This window comes from Lynx canadensis, chromosome A2, assembly GCF_007474595.2.
Source record: "Lynx canadensis isolate LIC74 chromosome A2, mLynCan4.pri.v2, whole genome shotgun sequence".
Lineage (NCBI taxonomy): Eukaryota > Metazoa > Chordata > Mammalia > Carnivora > Felidae > Lynx > Lynx canadensis.
The window spans coordinates 116,463,201-116,485,237 of NC_044304.2; the positions used below are offsets into that span (position 1 = coordinate 116,463,201).

The window sequence follows — 22,037 nt, forward strand, 5'->3', positions numbered from 1 at the left end:
ATATCAAAAGGCAATTCTGACATCTCTATTTACACGTCTTTCCCAGACTGTCTTTAGCCATTCCTCAGACCGCCTCACTGTACTAAGAGAGTGGGACGCAGGTTGAGTTTTGACAGAATGGAACGCCATTAAGCCTCAGACTATTGACTCTTGGTGACCACTACCTTTCCCATTTCTACAGGCTTCCACGGTATTCTTTTATTGAGTTACATGGTGAGAGTATGGTTAGCACGTTTGGATGGTGAAAGGTGGTACTTAAGGACAGCTGTCGTCTTAATTTACCTGAACTCTATTGTTTAATGTGTTCCTTCTCCAGGAGTTTCTCAGCGTCACAAAAAAATAGGTCTTGGGGAAGACAGGAATACCATAGACACCACTTCTATGGAAGCAGTGTGGTCCAAAGGAAAGACATTTTGTAATAAGGCAAATGTGAACTGAAATCCTACCCCTACCTATTTGTTGCCATTTAGATTTTGGACAAATCCTTGGTTTTCACATCTGTACATGTTTCTAATGCCCACATCTCAAGAGTGCTTTAAGGAATCAGTGAGAAAATATGCTATCATATAGCACCCAACCCAATTTTTCATTCCCTTTTTAATGAAAAGCACACGTACGAATTTTCTTTAAAATGATAACACATCTAAAAGATCAGACTTGATCTTCTGAAATCTGCTTCCGCTAATTTTCAAACCTCATAGGATATCCATGGTTCAAACCTCACAGGCTATCTAACTGATATTCTATCCAAATGGTCCTTTCATTTAGATACAGTAGGTAATTTGACTGAATGGTCCTACTTACTTTCTGATAATTTACATAAATACAATTGCTCAGCAGATTTTTATGCTGAATCCTAAATTATGTTTGATAAATGATCTGGCTTTTCTTTAAGTTCTGTATATCTTCTGACTTTTAATCTGTGACATGCTTGGCTTTTTATCCAATGCTTCCATAAACTCAAAACAGTTCAGAAGATGATCCTTCAACAGTTAAAAACTCAGCACAGCAAAAGAATCAGGAACAAAAGGATACTAAATAATAAAATACAGTTTAATTTTGTTCTACTTTTAACCTTTTCATTTGTAAATGAGGATTTCCCTCACTGAAAATGCCCTCGGGAAGTATCATTAAACCTACCTGCAGAAGTATCATTAAACCTAACCTTTTTCATCCACAGTAGAACAGAAATGGCCACTTCCAGGGGCGCCTGGGTGGCTTGGTCGGTTAAGCGTCCGACTTCGGCTCAGGTCATGATCTCACGGTCTGTGAGTTCGAGCCCCGCGTCGGGCTCTGTGCTGACAGCTCAGAGCCTGGAGCCTGTTTCAGATTCTGTGTTTCCCTCTCTCTCTGCCCCTCCCCTGTTCATGCTCTGTCTCTCTCTGTCTCAAAGATAAATAAACGTTAAAAAAAAAAAATTAAAAAAAAAAAAAAAAAGAAATGGCCACTTCCATACCCTGGACCCTGTTCTTATCCTATCCCTTGCTTTCCCACCCTAAAACTGTTCACCATATTCAGTCATTCCTGTTTTGGCTACTAATAGAACCCTGTCTCATAAAACCTTCTTGTACCAATAAGCGACAACATGAATTCTTTCTATTCAGGACAAAATAACCAATCAGAGAAAAGAGTTACAGAATCTGAGACCCAAAAGTCAGTAGAACTGCTGTAGGACATTTAATGGATGAGGCAACCAAGGCCCAGAGACATTAACTGGTGAGATCAAAATTCCACAGCTGATCATAACAGACTGGCCTAGAATGAATGCCTGTCTTCTGACTCAGACAATACAGAGGATTAGCTCCAAAAAGGTTTATTATTTACCATGTTTCTTGCATTATGTTTCTCAAGAACTTTAGTTCCTGAGTGCCAATAGCTACTAGGAAGTGGGGGAAAAATCACTGACTTAAACAAAACTAACAGCCCTCTTTGCTGCAGGACTTCTCAGCGCCTTTAATATTTACTATTCTTGTGTAAATTCACAGGGGACCATAGTCAGCAGTGTTTTCCCAACATTTTTAATCATGGAATTCTTTTGTTTTTAAAAGCATTTTATGGGTAAAGTGTTCCACGAAATATATTTGGAGAGATGTAAAAGTTAATATATGCAATGTAAATTCCTTAAGGACTTTTAAGTTTTAGTACTTTTTGTTCTCTATTTGCTTACATGTGTGTCAATTATGCATGCAAAGCCAGACACATGAACCAATGAAAACTATTTCAACGATACGCCGTTAAAAGTCAAATTTAGGGGCGCCTGGGTGGCGCAGTCGGTTAAGCGTCCGACTTCAGCCAGGTCACGATCTTGCGGTCCGTGAGTTCGAGCCCCGCGTCGGGCTCTGGGCTGATGGCTCAGAGCCTGGAGCCTGTTTCCCATTCTGTGTCTCCCTCTCTCTCTGCCCCTCCCCCGTTCATGCTCTGTCTCTCTCTGTCCCAAAAATAAAATAAACGTTGAAAAAAAAAAAAAAAAAAAAAAAAAAAAAAAAAAAAAAAAAAAGTCAAATTTAGTTGGGGCGCCTGGGTGGCTCAGTCGGTTAAGCGTCCGACTTCGGCTCAGGTCACGATCTCGCGGTCCGCGGGTTTGAGCCCCGCGTTGGGCTCTGGGCTGATGGCTCAGAGCCTAGAGCCTGCTTCCGATTCTGTGTCTCCCTCTCTCTCTGACCCTCCCCCGTTCATGCTCTGTCTCTCTCTGTCTCAAAAATAAACTTAAAAAAAAATTAAAAAAAAAAAAGTCAAATTTAGTTTATAATGTATAAGAAGGACTTTTTCAACGATGATGGGTATACATTAGCTGTCTACCCTTTGATCTAATCTTCTACAAAACAGGCTTCAGATGCATTTAACAAATTAAAGGAAAAGTAGGTTACAGAGACTATGTTACAACATCCGTGGAATTCTTATGTTTAGTTTACTTGCTCCGAATCACAATCAATAGATTAGTCATACAGTCAAGAAACTGCAATAAAAACCATCAGTGACAAAATCAGGCTCACACAAGGCAGACAGGTCAAGATGCTGTGAGCTTGAATGCACGGAAGTGAGAAAGCACACAAGGTCACAGGACTGAGGACAAACCTGAGAAGTATCTCTATTCCACGAGGCCTCTGAGTCCCAGCCTGTGTAAAAGGGACTCCCAGAGATCTTTTCAGTGTGTGCAAGTGTACTTTAGAACCACAGCAATGAAACACAGCTTGTTAGGCTCCCTGTGGAATTCGAGTCTGTAAGCCCATGGGGCAAAGGCTGTTGTTCAATAAACACACCTGGTCTTTTCTCAGAGCACAAACCTTGACCTAGTCTAGGTATGGGGCAGCCCTGCAGCCAGCTGTTTTGAACAAAGCCTGAAAGACAAAACAGCTGGCTGGAGCCCAGTGTAGACTTTCTGCAAGGTCGAGCCCTCTGCAGGAGGAAAGGATCAGCGGATTGACTCAATACGGCAACCTCTCTCTGTTCTGAGGAAGCAGCTTCTTCAACGTATAAAATTCAGGATATCCCTTCTCTGAGGAGGCATTATCTTCTCAGTAAGAAGACGGTTTGGGTTGTTAAAAAGTAGTGCTCTTTTGCAGGAATTCCCTCTCACAAAGCCTAAAATGCAATGCCGTAATTGCACTCAACCCTTTAATACTAGAGAACATGCAAGAGCCTGTGTGAAGAGCTTTGAAGGGGTCGGGGGAAGCAATTCTTCCCATTTCACAGGTCGTACAACGGTATTGCAAACAGTGACAGAGTTCTAATGGCAACTAGAACAAGGGTTTGAGGTGGGAATTTTTAAAGGACATGAAGTGGTTTCCTCATAGCCACATGCTTCATGTTTGCAGGGTAAGGGAAAAAAAGCTGAAAGAATCAATAAGGTCATGGGAGAAAAACATGGGGCTGGGAGAAGAAGGCAGCAGATCTCGTACCTTCTTTTCTCTCACTTCAAACACTGTCTCCCCGCCCCCATTTAAAACTTTTAAACCCATTTTCTCCTTTAAAAAATAACACACGGGGGCACCTGGCTGGCTCAGTTTGTTAAGCAGTCTGGCTGTTGATTCCGGCTCAGATCATGATCTCATGGTTCTTGAGACTGAGCCGCGTGTCGGGCTCTGTGCTGACAGGATGGAGTCTGCTTGGGATTTTCTCCCTCTGACCCTCTCCAGCTCTCGCACACACGCTCTCTCTCTCAAAATAAATAAATAAACTTAAAAAAAAAAAAAAAGACAGTAAGAACATAATACGTACTTATAACTCTAGCCTCCATCACTAAAATGCTGGTGTAGATCCTTCCAGACTTTTTTAGTATGCCTATATATGCCAGATTTATAAAGTTGGGGTTTTTTTTCTAAAAAATAGAATCATACCTATATCGTTTTGAGACCTGTATTTTTACACAATGGTATGTTGTGAACTTCTTCCTATGTCTATAAAAGTAGCCCTGGTCACCCCATCCCTCAGGGTGGTGACACACAGGTAAGGAGCATAGACTGTGGGCCAGGGAGGATAGGATACAAGTCTCAGGTTGTCCACTTTCTACCGCTATCTTACACAGGAAGCTCTTCAGCTTCTTGAAGGTTCAGCTTTCTTATCTGTGCAACAAAAATTACAATAACATCTGCTCCATAGGTTGCTTCTAGAATTAAATGAAACAGTGCATGGAAAGTGCTTAACAAATACCTGATATAATAGCTATGTGCTCAATATGAGGTCGCTATTTTTATTATTGTGGCTGTTGAGTCTTCTACCGTGTAATTATATTACATTAAAAAATGCAATTTCCCTATTGTTTGGCATTTAGGTTATTTCTAATTAAAAAAAAAACTTTCTATTTTGAAATCATCATAGATTTATAGGAAGTGGCAAAAGTAGTATAGGGAAGTCTGGGGTACCCTGTATCCAGTTCCCACGGGGGTTAACATCTTACATAACTATGCTACAATATCCAACCCAGGAGAACTGACATCTTATTCAGCCATCACCAGTTTTACATGCTCTTATGTGTGTAAAATATAGGTTAAGGCAATTTTATCATATGCATGGGTTCATGGAACCACCACCACAATTAGGATCAGAACTTTGCATTACCACCAAGATTCCTCCTGATACCCCTTCATAATCACACCCATACTTTTCCCCTTTCCCTCCTCCCTCTCCCTAAGCCGTGGCAACCACTAATCTCTTCTCCAGCAACACCATTTTGTCCCTTCAAAAGTATTAATAGATGGAAGCATACACTATGTCACCATTTGAACCTGGCTTTCACTCATCATAATGTCCTTGAGATCCATCCAAGAAACTATGCATATCAGTATCTGTTCGTTTGTATTGTTGAGCTGTGTCCCACTGTGTGGACGTCCCATAGTTTGTTTAATCATGCGCCTGTTGAAGGACATTTGGGTTGTTCCAATCTTTGGCTAATAGCTAATACAAATAAACCCGCTCGGAACATTTGTGTGTAGGGTTTTGTGTAGACTTAAGTTTACATTTCTCTGGGATAAATGCCCAGGAATGTGAATGTTGAGTTATATGGTAAGTGCATGTTTAGTTTTATATAAAGCTGCCAAACCATTGTCCAGAGCGGCTGCCCCATCTCTCATTGCCGCCAGCAATATATGAGAGATCTAGTTTCTCCGTGTTCTCACCAGCATTTGGTACTGTCTTGTTTTGGAGCTATAATCGGGGTATGGTAATCTCATCCTGGCTTTAATTTGCATTTCCCTAATGGCTAATGATGTTGAACATCTATTTCTAATTTTTGATATAAGCAGTGCTACAATGGGTATCTCTATTTGGGTGAATTTTAAATTAATTCCTATGAATGAATTCTTCAAAGTGGAATTGCTGGATAGATTTTTTTTTTTTTTTAACTTGAAACATAATGTCATACTGCTCTCTGGAAGAGTACCAATTGATAGCCCCCATCAGCAGCATGTGAACCACTCAGCTTTTAAAGAATACCTAACACTCTCACTTCTTGTCAATACATTCCCTAGTACCCGAGAAATAAAGTAAAAATTAGATTGCCCCAAATCCTAACAGAGCAGAAAATGAACCAACCAAGATTCCCTCTCCAAGGACATCCCACATCCAGACATGCATCTAACATTTTCATCAAACACGTTAGGAAGAAAGAAAACTCATTTACCTTTATGAGCAATATGACACAGTTCTTCTTGCATTTTAGAAAACTCTGATGAGGTTTCAGAACCATCAGAATAATTTTTCTCTTCTCCAAAATCTAATGTTGACAAATTAGGGTTGGAGGAATGTAGTCTTACTGGGCCAGGAAAAGGTTTAGGGACCTAAAGTGACACCAAAGGGAGACATTTCTTTTCAGGTGCAAATGGCTTAGAATATTTACTGTTTCTAAGATTAGAAAGTAGTGCAAGAAGAACATTTTCTAGGTACATCTTTCTGTCGAGATAACTTAAAAATAAATGAAAACCCAGGAAAGCACTTTCTCCAGCAACTTGCTCTGGCTTCTTGCAAAAGAAAAATGGGTGAGAAATCACATGTGCTTTTGGAGATGATAGAAGCATTAAAGCTCTAGGTTGAAATGACAGCTAAAGCTGCCAGGCTCTTTCCCGTTGATACTCAATTCCTTCCTCCTGGCAATAATCACCCAGTATCTATGTTGTTAACAGTGCATAGGTTTAAAAATGTTTCTTTAATTTGCATCTGGTGCTTCTACAAAAGCAACTTCTCACATGCTTGTACACAAATCACTCTTTGCTTCAAAAGTTCTTAATCTCCACCCCTAAGGTGCTTTGAACAAAGAGTGTATAAGAGTATAGCAGATCACTTATCCATTACGCTCCTGATTTATTTGACCCTAACAATGTCCCAATTTAATATGCAATGGCTGAGCTGCAAATCTTGGCCTCTGGCTTGGCTGTGCACTGGGAAAGTAGGTGGCCAGTGTAACACAGTGAAACGCTGATGGGGGCTTGGGAGGTTGGAGACAAGAGACAAGAGAGAGTCTGCACAATGTCCCATTTCCAGAGAACTCAGTCAGTGGGCTCAAAGGGATGAGTTGTCCATGGACTGGCAGGAGAACAGGCGGGTCAGAGCACACACACAAGGAGGGAAGAGGGCAGGCAGGCCAAGCATATATAAAGGGGAAACCAAAGTCCTAGAAATGGCTGCAGCCCCTCCAACCTCATACCATTTTCCCCTTACCCAATTCTACTACATGCTTATCCTAGTATCCAGAAAATCTAAGTGATTAAATTTCCCTCTGCCCAGGGTATTTATGAGAACAACTATAGAAAATCCACTTGTCTATTCTATTTGAGTCCAAGCAGCCCCCAGCATGCGGCATGGAGAGCAGGGAAGCGATGGTTACCTGCAGCGTTCCTTTAGCATCTTTGCCAATAGCTCTGGACCGCCACCTCCTGTGTGATCTTTTTTCCTTTTTAGGACTTTCAAAAGCTCCACCCTTTGTTTCAAAACAGGAAAGAGAGCACAGAAAGTAAGGGAAAACTGCAAGCAAAGTGCCCACCTCCATCCCCTTGAATTTGGCTGAAGCAACCGGCCAGATAATGTCCTACTGTTAGTACGAGTCTGGGGAGGAGAGAGGAAAGCAGGAAAACACCAGAATGCACACAGAAGAGGGATCTGGCTGACCTGGATGGCGTTGATAGCCGGCGCCGAATAGGTCCGATGCAGGACGTCCATACTTTGTAGGAGCTGGCTCATTTCCACCAGGTAGGCATGACAGTGTGCCAGGTCTGGGGGACAGGAGCAAAAGGAAGCTTCATAGCTCTTATCTTGGCATCCAGGTTTCGCTATGCTAGTGCCAACTACTTTCTGTACTCGTCTACACTATTTGATTTTCATCTGTACGGGGAAGAAATTTTATTTCCTTTTTTACAAAAGAGGCAGTACACTGTCACGGTTAAGCGCACAGATTTGGAGCACCAGGCTGCCTCGGTTTGAACACTTCATGAACTGTGAATCTTGGGTGAATTCCGTAACCTCTCTGGGCCTCAGTTCCCTCATCTGGGAAAGGGAGATAATTATATACCTGCTTTCATATGTTGAATGGTTGACATATGCAGCATGCTTGTAGAGTACTGGCATACTGTGAACACTAAATAAATCAGCTATCATCATTATTACCATTATTTCAAGTATTACATCATCTGCTTATAAGGACTCCAGACAGGCTAAATGAATAAAACAAAATGAAGGTTATATTGGTCTCTAAGGAAAACTGTGGATCAGGGACCCATATGAGACTTTGATGATCCTCTGCAGGTTGACCTCAGAGGAACTAACCTAAATTCTCATACCAATTCCTCCGTCACTAACTCCAAAGATAGTCCTTAATTTGCCGCTCACTGGATGATGCCTTAAGAGAGTGGCTTTCAAACTTTGGCATCACCAGAATCAACTGGAGAACTTGTTAAACCACAGATCGTTAAGATCCGCCCCCCCCTCCCCCCACTCCGGTTTCTGATTTGGTCTATCTGGGTTGAGCCTGAGAATCTGCATTTGAAATAAGTCTGAAGGCCAGGCCAATGCTGCCAGCCTAGAGGGCACTTCAAGGACTACCTGTGCCAAAATGTCAGTCCGTGAAGTTCTTGACTGTGAGGGCCAAACCTATTAGGCTCCAGGTGTGACAGTATCTGCATTCAACAGGAGAAAATGCAATTTTCAAGGCCACCACCTGGTATAGTGACTCTCAATCATGGCTCTGCTTTAAAATCAACTGGGGAAATTTTTTAAATTATCTATGTGCAAGTTCCATCTCAGATAATTAATTCAGAGTGTCCCCAATCCCACTGGTGACTTGTTTTGGGTTTTTTTAGTTCCCTGGGTGGTTCTGAGCTAATTAGGGATGAGACCACTGAGCTTCCTTATGGAAGAGTTCTTAATCCTGACTCTTTATCAGAGTCATTTGGGAAACTTTAAAAAATCAGTCATACCAAGACCCCAGTCCAGGCCAATTTAAAGACACTCTTGTGAACAGTGGGTACTCTTACATTTTAAAAGCTCTCTTGGGGCACCTGGGTGGCTCAGTTAAGCGTCTGACTCTTAGTTTTGGCTCAGGTCATGATCTCATGGATCATGAGTTCAAGCCCCGCATCAGGCTCTGTGCTGACCGTGTGGAGCCTGCTTGGGATTCTCCCTCTCTCCCTCTCTCTCTCTGCCCTCCCCACTGCCATCTCCCCCAGTCTCTCTCAAAATAAATAAATGAACTTAAAAAAAAAGCTCTCTTGGTGATTCTAGAGTACAACCAGGGTAGAGAACTCCTATTTTGTGGGGATCTCCATTTGGTTCACCCACTCACCTTTAGAAGTGACTCCCAATCTTAGATGTGCACCCCTGTCATTTTTGGCACTTAAAAGAAATAGCACCCTTGAAGACTGTGATCTAGTAGGTCCAAATGGAAATCAGACCTGAGTGCTTAAAGAATATGAAAAGCAACCTGTGTGCACACACACCCAGGCACGGATGTCAAGTTCAAATGTAGACCACTGATAGGGAGACTCATCCAAGGTGTAAATACTAACCAAGTCCAATCTACAAGCCACGACTGCAAGAAGCAGAGTTTTCAAGTCACTTTACCTTTCGAGCACTTTTCCATGTCCTCTGAAGACTGTAACCATATTGGAACACGGGTCTCACCACCACAAGAAAATGATAAATTGCTTCCAGTTTGAATTGAATTCTGCTTTGATATACTGCTACGCTGTTGCACAGATGACAAAAGCACATTATAAATGAAAACAGAGCCCAGTGAGAACACTTTAGGGTAAAGGACAACAAAGTAAGCTAGTCGCTAATGGAAGCCATCTGCCTGTAATGGGGAAGAAGCTTCCACAAAGCGCTCCACTAGAGACTTTAAGCTCTGGCTGTCACCTCAGCCTGGCCAAACCATGCTGTCGTGCCTTGGACTGTGGTCCTTAATTTCTTCTTCTGTCAAATGATAATCATGACAAAATAATAGCATAAATGTTGGGAAATTTTGTAATCCTGTACGGCTATAAACATACTTACTGCATTTTACAAGCAGATAAGAAAATCAAAGTCAAAATGGTCAAAGGAAATCTGGAAGAATCAGGACTATTAAACCCCTCCTTATGTGCTATTCTTCAGTTACTGTCCCAGAGATAACGGATACTCCTCGGACCCTGAGTCTGACCAACTGGACAAACAGATATCTCCCCACAAGCTGTTCTTCCTTTAGTCAGAGCCCCCCATTTGGGACACCCCCACACAAAGCCACTCCCTTCCTTTAAATTACCTTCCTACTTGAAATGGAGTCTAAGACACCAGACGCAGAGTCTGTGACCGTGGATCCTTGGAAATAGTGATTAACGTCATGTGGAAACATGGCGATTTCATTCTGACGATACATTCTGTGGTGGCGGAGTTTAGATACCCACTCATCAAAGATTTCTTCTGACTTTACCTAAATGATATTACATTGAAAGAGGGAAACAAGAGCGTCACTCACTCAAAGAAGCAATTATTCATCAAATTGAGACACCCTCTGTTTTCATGTTGGCACATGTAGAAATGTAGAAATATCAGTTTGTTGATTTAGTTTGTATTTACGTGATTTATAGGAGCAAGTTTGAGGAGGAAATGGAGAATAAAAACGATCAAAACCTTCACTTAGGCTTTCAATGAAAGGGCCCAATTGTTATGCTATTATTATAAAAGCAAAACATTACTACTTATATTAAACAAATCAACTAGAATTCATATTTATCTGTCTCTTAAAGCATTTCCAAGTTCACATGTCCCCACTCCTCGTATTCTTACTGAAGACACTTTTATAATTCAGACTTTTCAAATCAATCTTCTCTGAACTGGAGCAAATTTGTAGATTCCTCCTAAAATATTTAACTTGTTAACCTTCTCTGACAAAGAATACATTGCTCAGGAATGCGAAGGTTATTTTGAAACACATTTCTTCTGTCCTTGGAAATAGAAAAAAAAATCTGGAAAAGTATTATTGGTGACTTCCGAGATTTTTCAAACACACCTACACAAACATTTAGCCATTTTCTCCATAAATGAGTATCTATCAAAGTTTACTTCCCACGAAGAAAAATGTGTATAACTAGCAACTTTTATTATAAAGTATTTCATAAAAGCACTAAACAGAATGTAACAAGCACCTATACAGTAGATATTTCTTAGTAGTTAATGCTTTGTGTGTATAAGGGTATATTAATATTTTCAAAATGAAAAATGATAAATATCTATATATTAGAACAGAGACTCATGAAGTGGCAACTTAAAAATCACCCAAAAGGATGCATGGTAGGTTAACTTCCAAAAAGAAAAATCCAGGTCAATCTGTTAAAATCATCACTAATGCTACTGCTGAGAGCAAGGATGTGGAAATAAATGTCAGCAGCCATCACTCATTTAGGAAATGTTATGTCGGCTCTTAGGTTTATTGTGTTGATTAGAAGTACATACAAGACTTAAAACCCCTCCAGGTGCTTATTGAATAGATCATTTATAAGAAAAAGCAAAATAGACTTAGATCTTTTTGTCTCCCCCTAAATTATGTTCTCAAAATGTATTTCATTTCCCAGATGTGGTTACAGCAGGAATTTTACAGGAATCTTCTGTCATCCTTTGCACACTGATCTGCTCTTAGAGGCCCTTAAAAAATCGGCACCCAAAGTATTCATCTTGACTCATTTTTTATTGGTTAAATGAGGCAGAATAAAAGTACTTTATTAAATAACTGTTCAGGGTTCTGTTCCAAACTCACAAGTAGTTATAGGACTGTAGGGAGACACCCACTTAACCTCTCAGCCGCCCAGACTCTTCATCTATAAAAATAACAAAATGGGACTGGATGGCCACCATTTAAACACTGCCAGACCCGGGGCACCTGGGTGGCTCGGTCGGTTGAGCGTCTGACTTCGGCTCAGGTCATGATCTCGCGGTCCGCGGGTTCGAGCCCCGTGTCGGGCTCTGTGCTGACCGCTCAGAGTCTGGAGCCTGTTTCAGATTCTGTGTCTCCCTCTCTCTGACCCTCCCCTGTTCATGCTCTGTCTCTCTCTGTCTCAAAAATAAATAAACGTTAAAAAAAAAAAATTAAAAAAAAAAAAAAACACAACTGCCAGACTCTGAGGCTATTAAGGAAGACCCTCAGATGACCACACATATCCACACTAACACTCACAGCTGATGGTCAAACAAATGAACAAGAAATACGAACAGAACTTAAAGTGAATCAACACAGAGAAATATTAAACTGTATTTATCATGATATCAGTATTCAATGTTATTTTAAGGCACTCTGGTTCTTTAAAAATTAGGAATTAATCATTACTTTTATTCTGTTAACTAAAATAAGTGGGTGAACAAGAACCTCTTAATTCCTGACCATGTCATAACAGTAGTAAGAGTCACTGGAAGTACGTGGAGAAACTGAAACTATTCTAGAGGAGAATGGTCTTTGGAACAGGGGGTGAGTGGGATATTCTTTCTTAATTTTTTTTTTCAGTCATTCTCAACCAAGGAACATTTGGCAATGGGAGACTTTTTCTGGCTGTTATAATTGAATGGGGCTTGTTACCAATATCTAGTGGGTAGAGGCCAAGGATGCCCCTCAACATCCTATAATACACAGGACAGGCCCCACAGCAAAACCTTCTCCAGCCCATGATGTCAGTAGTGTCAAGGGTGAGAAACCCTCCTTTACACAAGTAACTAGGGGCTAAGGCTAGGAAACAGTATAGATTTGACCATCCTGTGCAGTCAATCAAGCACCTGTCTTATGCATATGTTGGCATAAGCACCACATATATGCTACGGGAAGAGTATGGGGCATCTTAAGACGTGGAACTCATCATCTCATGCTTTCATTTTTCCATCCCCCAGCTCTAATTCCCAATATTCCAAGTAATTTGCACAAGTAACAAAAGAGTCTTAATATCTTCTCAATTAATTCCTAACATTCGGGTACCACCTAATAATTATACACAAAAACTAAACCTATTGAGCTTACTGAAGGCTGGGCATTATGCCAAGTTTCCTACATGCAGCCTTTTCTACATGGGCACTATAATAATTCCCATTCTGGGGAAGGGTGGTGAGGAAACGGAGACTTTCAGGGATTATAAAATGTGCCAAAGGCCAACAGCTAGTAAGCAGCCAGGTCCAGATCTGGTTCAGAAGCTCTTATATCATGCTTAGAACCATCTACACCAGCTGTAGGGGACAGGGCAGAAGATGGTAGTTAAGCAGCTTTCAGAAGTCCTACTTGGAAGCCCATACTCAAGGAGAAAAGTTCCTGACATCCGCTGTAGAATGAGAATTTTAATTAGCTGAAGTGGTAAGACTAAATATTCACTATGGTGTTTCAGGGAACGTACGTTAACCTTTGGTAAATGGTTCTTCACTAAAGTAGGTACAATCTGGGGGAAGGAGGGGTTATTTGGAAACATGAAGATTTTTTTTATTATTGATTGTTGTCACAATCATGGTATGTATGTGGAGGGGATACCTAGGGGATAGGGGACAAAGATGCTAAACCTTTGGCAGTGTGAGAGACAGTCCTGCACAATGAAGAACCGTCCCATTTAAGATCAATAGCATCTGTTAAAAATACTCTCACAGTGAAGATCTTCTACACGTTGGTTGGATCATTTGAAATATTCAAAAGCCATCACCAACAGTACTATAACTGACATCCCTTTGCAACACAAAGAAACTGTGCAGTAGGAGGTAGCATCTGGGAAGCAATCTCACCTTCAGATGGTAGATGTGCTCTTCGGTATCCAGATCTATGCATTTTGATGACTTCTTCACAGACATCACTGAGAGCCCAACGTCAATGCAGCCATGAAGCTTCTCTCTCTCTATCTGCCGAGACGCGGAGAGGGCCACTTGAGGTTTGTGGTGTTAAAAACAGTAGTAACATCCCTGATGTTCCTTTCCTCTAGCCTCGCTTTCAACATCCACTAATATAAGTATAATAACTATGACTAATCAAGCATCTGGTACTGAATTAAGTGCTGCACATGCATGATCCGTTTTAGTCTCTGAGGGGTTCGGTAACAAGTGGCTTGCACAGCCAGTGAGTGAGAAAGCGAGAAAGTAAGTGACTGACTCCCACAGCAATGGATTCACCAGTTAGCTGTACTGCCTTCCACAGAATTAGTTTCTAGTATCTAAATTCATTTGGAAGTGATTTAAAAAGAGGAGTAAAGGCAGAAAGCTAAGACAGGCCACTGTGGGTGAGGCATTTTCTACAAATTTTCTACAAGCAACCCTACAAGACAAGAACTCGAGGAGTTAAGGGAAGTGAGAAAGAAGAGAGAAGTGCTGGGTGAGAGAAGGACCCGCACAAGGGGTAGGACCAACAGTCATTCCAGCCCTCAGGGGCTATCTGCCTAGTGTTAACACAACAGGGAAATTCACATCACCTTCATCAAGGGCCTTCTCCACCAAACCCCCTTGGTCACTGTAAGAGTGGGAGTGATACTTGTTGTATGTTTTGCTCTGGTTATCTCAGGGGGAAAACGTGTTTTCCCACCCAGACAACCCCTCAGCCCAAACCTAAGACCAGAAAAGACCCCTGGATGTGCAGTTAGGTGTGGAGAGGAGACCTTCACCCTTCACTTGGTGGGCAAACTGAGCCCACCCAAAACCCAGGGCCGGGACACCGTGGAGCACACACCTCTGGTCCATGTGAAAGAACTATTCCTCCCTATGGTTTCCAGTTCAGAAAAAGGCCATCCCCAAATGTGTATGATTTCATCCATGGGGTGACAACAATTAGCCCTGCAGAGTACTTTTATAACATATTTGATTAATAAGAAGACTTACATCGGCTTGGCTCTTGGCATATTTCAAGATTCCTTTGTCCAGATAGAAAAATCTCTGTGGGGAAGAAAGTAAAATTCACTAAGATGTTCCATTTAAAGATCCATCCTTCCCTGGGTCCCAATTTTCAACTTCAAATTAAAGGCAAGTGCCTGAGAATCGACTAAGTACAGCACCTAAGTACTGATGAGGGCAATGTGGGAGAAAATAAAGGTAATGTCAAGGCCAATGTCTTACCTTGTGCCAGCCTTTCAAGGGCCATTTCCTCTTTTTCAGCAAGAATCCTTTCTGCATGGGCGGCTCCTGGGTGTAACTCATCTCTCCTCTCAGCCCTTCCACCACCTCCCAGCTGTCCTGTTCCAATAAAACGACTCGTGTTTAAATGGCTACCTTTAAAAATAATAACCATGTTCAGAAGCACTGTGTCCTAGTGGGAAATCCATCCAAGACGGTGAGCTTGGCTGGGTTTGTTGGGGAGAATAAGTTAAAATTTAATTTTCATACAGGTCCTAGACTTCATGGATTTAACACTGTAATTTAATGGCATCAAATTTGATTTTTTTTTTTTCAAAAAAAAAAAAAACATTGCCTAGAAGGGAATGTTTCTCTCTCTTTTGGTGCTTGAACACAGCTAATGGTAAAGCTTTTACTCTAAATTCTATTTTGGTTACCTTTGACATCATCACACATTTACTGTTTACTCGCCACGAGACTTCAGTCTGAATTTTAACCAAAAGCTACATAAGTCAGGTGGGAATATGAGGAAACTAGCTTAAGAACTGGCTGAAAAGTATGAGATGGAATGCAAGTTGGTAAACACCACAATTTGGTCGAAATGACGATTCAGTTGCAAGCTAATCTCTTCAAATTCCAGATATTTAAATATTGGAAATTGTAAAGCATCAAAAAGGTGTTTTTGAAACAAGTATTTTTACCCTTTGTTCCCAGAAATGTCCTCCATACCCTTCTTTTGTTTCAAAAACTTTTGGGGGCAGGGCTATTTTTGCTCTACTGAGCTGTTTGTAATTTTGAAGAGGGACAAACAGTTATTACAACCAATCTTCTGTTGTTGGCTATCTAGGTTGTGTCAACTAATTGACTGAAAAAGGATTTAAAAGGGAAACACTAAAGAAAAACACTAAAGATTCTGAAAATTTATTTTTAAATGCTTAAAAATGCACAAACTATTGCAAAACTACCAAGATAGACCAAAATTGACAATACTTTAGAGGCTGAGATAATGGATTTTTATTTTACTAATGGATTAGCATACATGAAATGTACAGATATTAAGAGTACAGCCTGATGACCTTCAACACCTCTACCACCAGTAGCTACCATCCAGATCAGACAGAAACATTTCCAACACAGGATAAATAAGTTTGGACGAACATGTCCTTCCCCAAACCCTCCAGCTTTTCTCAGATATTACTGGCCTATAACACACGTAAGTTGAAAGTATACAATGTGATGAATTGATACACCTCCATCCTCCCCATCACTACCACATTTGGGGGGGGGGGGGAGCGGTGATAACATTCCAGATCTACTTTCTTAACTTTCAAGTATATAATATGGCATCGTTCATTACAGCCACCATGCTGTACATTAGATCCCCCAGGATTTATTCGTCTTAGGGCCAGGAGTCTGTACCATTTGACTAGCATTTTCCCAGTCCCACCCCTTCCCACCCCCATGAGAGACCATTCTACTCTCTCTTTCCAAGAGTTCAGCTTTCTTAGATTCTGTATATAAGTGGCAACACACAGTATTTGTCTTTCTCTGACTTATTTCACTTAGCATTATGCCCTCAATGTCCACCCATATTTTTGCAAAGGGCAGGATTTCCTTTGTTTTAACGGCTGAATGATATTCCCCTCTTGTTTGTGTAACTCATTTTTTTTTTAATCCATTCATCCACTGATGGACACTTAGGTTGTTTCCTTGTTTTGGCTACTGTGAATAAAGCTGTAATGAACGTGGGGTGCAAATATCTCTCTTCAAAAAACAAACCTGTTCTTTTGGCCAAGATTTCATGTTGACTAACTTGCTCTTCATCAAATCTCCAGACTGTAGGCAAGGATTACAGGTAGAGGCCAGAGGAATCAGGGGATGCGACAGTAAGTCTGGACCGGAACCAGGCAGCAGAAATATTATGATTCAAGTCTCAGGGAACAGTCTAATGGGAAGGCACGGGAACCACAGGGGGTCCTGGGTGCTCTGGCTCATTTTCTGTATTGTCAAGTTCAACACGTGGGAAACACCTGATAACAGGAACACTCCTCTATTTTAGCCAGTGAACTCTTTATATAACAATCCTGGCAGATCTGCCTTATATCTGATTGCACTTTACAGTTAAAAGGTACAGTTAAAGGTACATTCCAGACTTTTGAAATGTGGTAGTGGCATCCCAAGATCTGGAGTTGTAAAAGGGAATTTTTCAATGGAAAAAAGCAAAGCTTATCTTTAGTTCTTAAATTAGAGGACTTTTTCAGAAAGGTAGTGATGTCAAATGAGATTTCTTTATAGCATTACCAATTATTCAAGGTCAGTTATATCCAGACAATAAATGGAGAATTCATATTATTAAGTTTTGAGAAGCCACATGCACACACGTGCAGGTGCACACACACACACACACACACACACACACACACACAACTTCTGTTCACATGTATTTCAGCTTAAAAAGCCATTCCTCAAAATTTAAAAATGTTAATGGACTTTTAAGGTTAAGTTAAAAATTCTACCTCCTTTAGGAAGCCTTCTTCAAAGGAAAGTAGTATTTCATCCTAGAAACTCCATCAGCATTCCATCTTACTTTTCCAATGGTTCAGTGCTTACTTATGATAGTATATGTGAAATTTTATCATCCCTACTAGACAACAGACTCCTAAAGGGTGTCAAATGTCTGGTTCACTTCTGATTTCTTCACAATGCCTGACCTGTTGTCCTGTGAATAATATGCTTCTGATTGGCAAATAAGTAAACTTGGTCTTGGAATAACACTGCACACAGATTTATGTTCTTGGAATATCAAATATTGGTATGCATTTGAAATGTGCCCAGTATCTTTGGGCCAAATGACTATTTACAAATTAAATACAGCACATTCATATTTGTGAAAGAGGGTGTACGTGTGCGTTATCATTGTGAAATGAAAATCTATGGCTCAAAACCTTTTGGAAAGTACTCTAAGGGGGACTAGGTCCTTTCGATTTGTTTTACGATATCCAAGCAGAAGGCAACATGCAGTGATAATACTAGACAATCACGCGCATCTGCTCAACACATTCAGTTGTGCAGAATGCAAGTGCCGAGAGGGATTAGACGTTTATTGCATACTTTACAAAACTGAAAAAAAAAAACGGAATGAGATCATATCTGTAGTTGAAAGAAAAACAAGAATTAAATTTCAAAAATGTTTCAAGGATTCATGTTAGAACTAGATCTCTCCTAAATCTTCAGACATAATACATTCCTGCCAATGAGCCAACGTGGAGGGCAGGGAATTATACTGCATTTGTTGGCATTTAAAGTAAATAAGCCAGAAAGGGTTTGCATTTATTCTAAACCAAGTATGATCTTTTTTCCTCACTTTATTTCTACCTGGGCTCAGAACTTAAAACTCTTACCAGGTTGGAAAAGCCAGATTTAAAGTATTTAAGAAAGTGAAGACTCTTCTTGACTGAGGAAGAAAGCTCTGTAGCCAACTCCTTTTCTGGGCTTGCCATCCAACTCCTCCCCTCCCAACTTCCCTGTCACGGTCCTTGAGTCATGCTGAAACCTGAGAGCCAACATGCAGCCAGCCTTCTCAGCGGGCGGGGGTGGGGAGGACAATACTCTCCCCTCTGCGGCTGCTGGAATCATGGGGGCACTTTTAGTTATCGTGGTATCTCTGGTCTAATGGCCGAGATCCAGGAATGGTAAATGTCCCACAATGCCTCAGTCTTTTAGACAATGAAAAAGCTGTCCCACTCAAGACTTTCCAAAGTGCCAGTGGACATTTTTGTTGGTGAAACCAGTTTATAATTACTTGAGCACAGAACTTGACTCTGTCTCACATCCATACCAAAGTATTTCTGCATGGTTTTTATACACTTAGAATTCTTGGTGATGCAACTACCAGATAACAGAGGGAAGAGTATATTTCCTTCTGTTTGAGACTTTAACAAGCACCACATGCCATTTTGGAGAATTGTGTCACTGAAGGCGATGCCACTTGTGGTATTTAAGTTATTAGCACAACACACCTGTATGGGTCTGCATCAGTAGCTGCCACATTTTATATACATGTATATCTGACCACATCATTGTATCTTCTAGTATAATCATACGGGGGCTTCCATACCTTAAAATAAATATTTTAGTATGAACCACTTTGAGCTTTCCTTTATATTATAATAAAGCATTATATTAATATTTTCAAAATTATGTGTGCAGATGTTAATAAATTAATAACATAATTTAATAATAAATTTCATTTGAGGGGAGTAAAGGGGTTATTAAAATAATGGTCATAATAAGGGGACATTGTTTTGGTGGAATTAAGAACCACTGTTAAACCTGACACAAATTCGATGAGAAGAAACGCCAGGCCAGGACATGGCATAGTGAAATTGCTTTGCAAATGGGAGGGCTTAATTTCTCATAAATAAGTACAATTGGTTTTATCCTCAAAATGTTTATCTTCTGTGTCTCTTCTGTGTCCCTTCTGTTCCCTAGGCTCCACCCTGACCCAGGCCCTCATCCAACGTGGTTTCCCAAGGCTCTCCACTTCTATAATATTTATGGGGCTCCATTATGCCCTACCCTCCATCCAATATAAAAATGAATATAATGTAACGCTTGTCTTCGTTTCCACTTCTATGGTACATTTATATTGTTCCAGCCTCCCGGAATCTTCTCTTGATCTTTTCCACCTATGCAAACGCTTCAAAATTTTAGTTCAGTTTCTGAAATTTTCCTACATTATCCAAAACACATCAATCATATACTCCTGTAAATACAGTAGCAATATTACTGTCTGCTACCAGATAACTCAGGGTTTAATTAATTCATCATTTTTTTTTCCACTTTTATCCCCAAGGATAAAAGTTTCTGAAATAGTTTCTCCCTGACCATCTTTTCAACTTGCTCTTTAAAACCCCAGCAATGAACTAAATATGCATAAATAAAAGAATTCTCCTGGGCTTATTAATTGTTGGGGTTTCAAACCAGGAAATGGATTAAGTTCTCAAGCCAAGTAAACAGTACTAGGTAGTTGGTTAACAAGGAAGAATTAAGTTGTATCCACACTTTAATATAGCCTGCCATTAAAGTTTTTTTTTATTGTTTATTTTTGACACAGAGAGAGACAGAGCATGAGTGGGGGAGGGGCAGAGAGAGAGGGAGACACAGAATCTGAAGCAGGCTCCAGGCTCTGAGCCGTCAGCACAGAGCCTGATGCGGGGCTCGAACTCACAGACCGCAAGATCATGACCTGAGCTGAAGTCGGATGCTCAGCCGACTGAGCCACCCAGGCGCCCCTATAGCCTGCCATTTAAAACACAAAAGGGTAGTGCCCCAGGAAATACTATCAAATGGGTCTACTAACACAACACATAAATACAACAATATAAACAATAATAACACAAAATAACTGGAGAACACTTTCTAGCTCCATGAAAGTAAGAACCTTTTCTATCTTGTTCACTACTAATAGGGCACAGTAGATATGAATCAATATGTTGAACAAATAAATGAAACACGATAACTAAATATATTAAGCATGTACTATCTGCCAGGTAATATACTTACATTATTGTACTTAATCCTTGAACGAGCCTGTGAGGTTGGATTAGTATCCTTATTTTTGGAACGTGGAAACTTTCGGAAATTTTTGGAATGAGGAAGAGAGCATCAGATAACTTCCCCAATGCTATAAAGCTACCAAATAGTAAAGCCACCTGATTTCAGAACCTACATTTTTAACCATTCTGCTACGTTTTATAATATATTGCATATTCTGCTATAATTTAAATATATAAATTCTGATGATGTACCAGAGTAAATGCCAAGCAGTGGCCAAGATCCTGAAGCAATTTGAAGAGGTTAGAAAGCTTTGCCCTATGGATAGAAGACAAGCAAGTTCTGGGGTCCTGCTCAGAGCTACCACGTTTCCTATCCTATAGTCCCACCAAACTGGGGCAGGAAATCAGCCTGTATATTTTAACTCAGCAAATTCTTTGCATATTTTATATTTCGAACGTCATCGCCATCTACTTCTTAGCCTGCGAATTCTCACTTGCCCCAAACCTTCTCCTTAGGGCACAAATTCTCTCCCTCCTCAGCACTTACGCAAATCTCAAATGAGTCTCTCTTTGAGCCAGAAGAATGTGGGTTCTGTGAGGACAGGGACAGGGTCCTCTTTGTAGAGATCTCACTACTGGGGACATAGGGGTCCTGAATAAATGAGTCATTGATTGAATGAGTCTGAAGAACAAGGCGGGTATGAAAAGGGGCCAACAGAGCCCTCAGGGCGAGGGATTTAATCATGTGTGCTAGAATGGGGTGAGCGGGTACTCAGGGCAGAAAAAAAAGCCAAGATGCCGGCTTCTCTGGACTAAAGGGACCAGGTGTCCTGAAGTGGCTGTTTGTGCTCCGCACACCTGGTGACCAGGAGTAGGATATGTACCTTGAGCTGAATGCAGCACAGGGTGGACTTGGGCCCCCGAAGATCAAGGTCCTGCTGACTTAGCCCAACACAGCTGAGCCGATCTCCCGCCCTGGGGGTGTCAGGCTAAAAGCTCACCAAGAATACAAGGTAGAGAAATGTGACAGGGTCTGGGGGGGGGGGGGGGGGGGAAGCGGCTTCTTAAGGTTTTTGCTTCAGTTTAACTGAAGACAGTCTGGCACTGTCGTCCGGCATTAAATTCAGTCTCTTTTACTGAATGTCAAAAAAGTGCCAAATATAGAAAGCTGCTTTGTGGCTGGAAAGGCAGCTAAGCATTCATCCATGCTCACGCGCTGGCACAGTTCATTTCCATATTGCTGACTGCAGGAGTTGAAAGCGCTCCCCCTCCCCCGCCACCCCTCCCCACAGCACAGCTGTCTCCACAGTGTACGTCTCCTCTGAAACTTTCAAGGGCTGGATTCTCTGCACTGTCCTTGTAGTGATGTCAGAAATAGGAAATGCCTTAAAACTTCCATTCTTCCTGCAGCTGAAGACTGCTGCGGAAGGAAGTTTGGTGGCTGTCTCTCTCTATCTGGCATGA

The 22,037-nt window shown here is 41.0% G+C and overlaps 1 protein-coding gene across 5 annotated transcripts in view; it reads right to left on the minus strand.

Annotated features, from left to right (window-relative positions):
• OSBPL3 (oxysterol binding protein like 3) overlaps nt 1-22,037 on the minus strand; it is a 175,394-nt gene that overhangs the window by 51,859 nt on the left and 101,498 nt on the right. For 3 of the 5 annotated variants that reach the window (XM_030308115.2, XM_030308112.1, XM_030308113.1), the window contains 8 exons: nt 15,019-15,135; nt 14,785-14,838; nt 13,705-13,818; nt 10,226-10,393; nt 9,547-9,670; nt 7,600-7,703; nt 7,319-7,411; nt 6,119-6,275 (listed from right to left, as the gene is read on the minus strand). In XM_030308115.2, the coding sequence (XP_030163975.1) occupies nt 6,119-6,275; nt 7,319-7,411; nt 7,600-7,703; nt 9,547-9,670; nt 10,226-10,393; nt 13,705-13,818; nt 14,785-14,838; nt 15,019-15,135 (931 nt within the window). The remainder of the gene's footprint in view (nt 1-6,118; nt 6,276-7,318; nt 7,412-7,599; nt 7,704-9,546; nt 9,671-10,225; nt 10,394-13,704; nt 13,819-14,784; nt 14,839-15,018; nt 15,136-22,037) is intronic. The other 2 variants (XM_030308116.2, XM_030308114.1) reach the window with 1 other exon arrangement.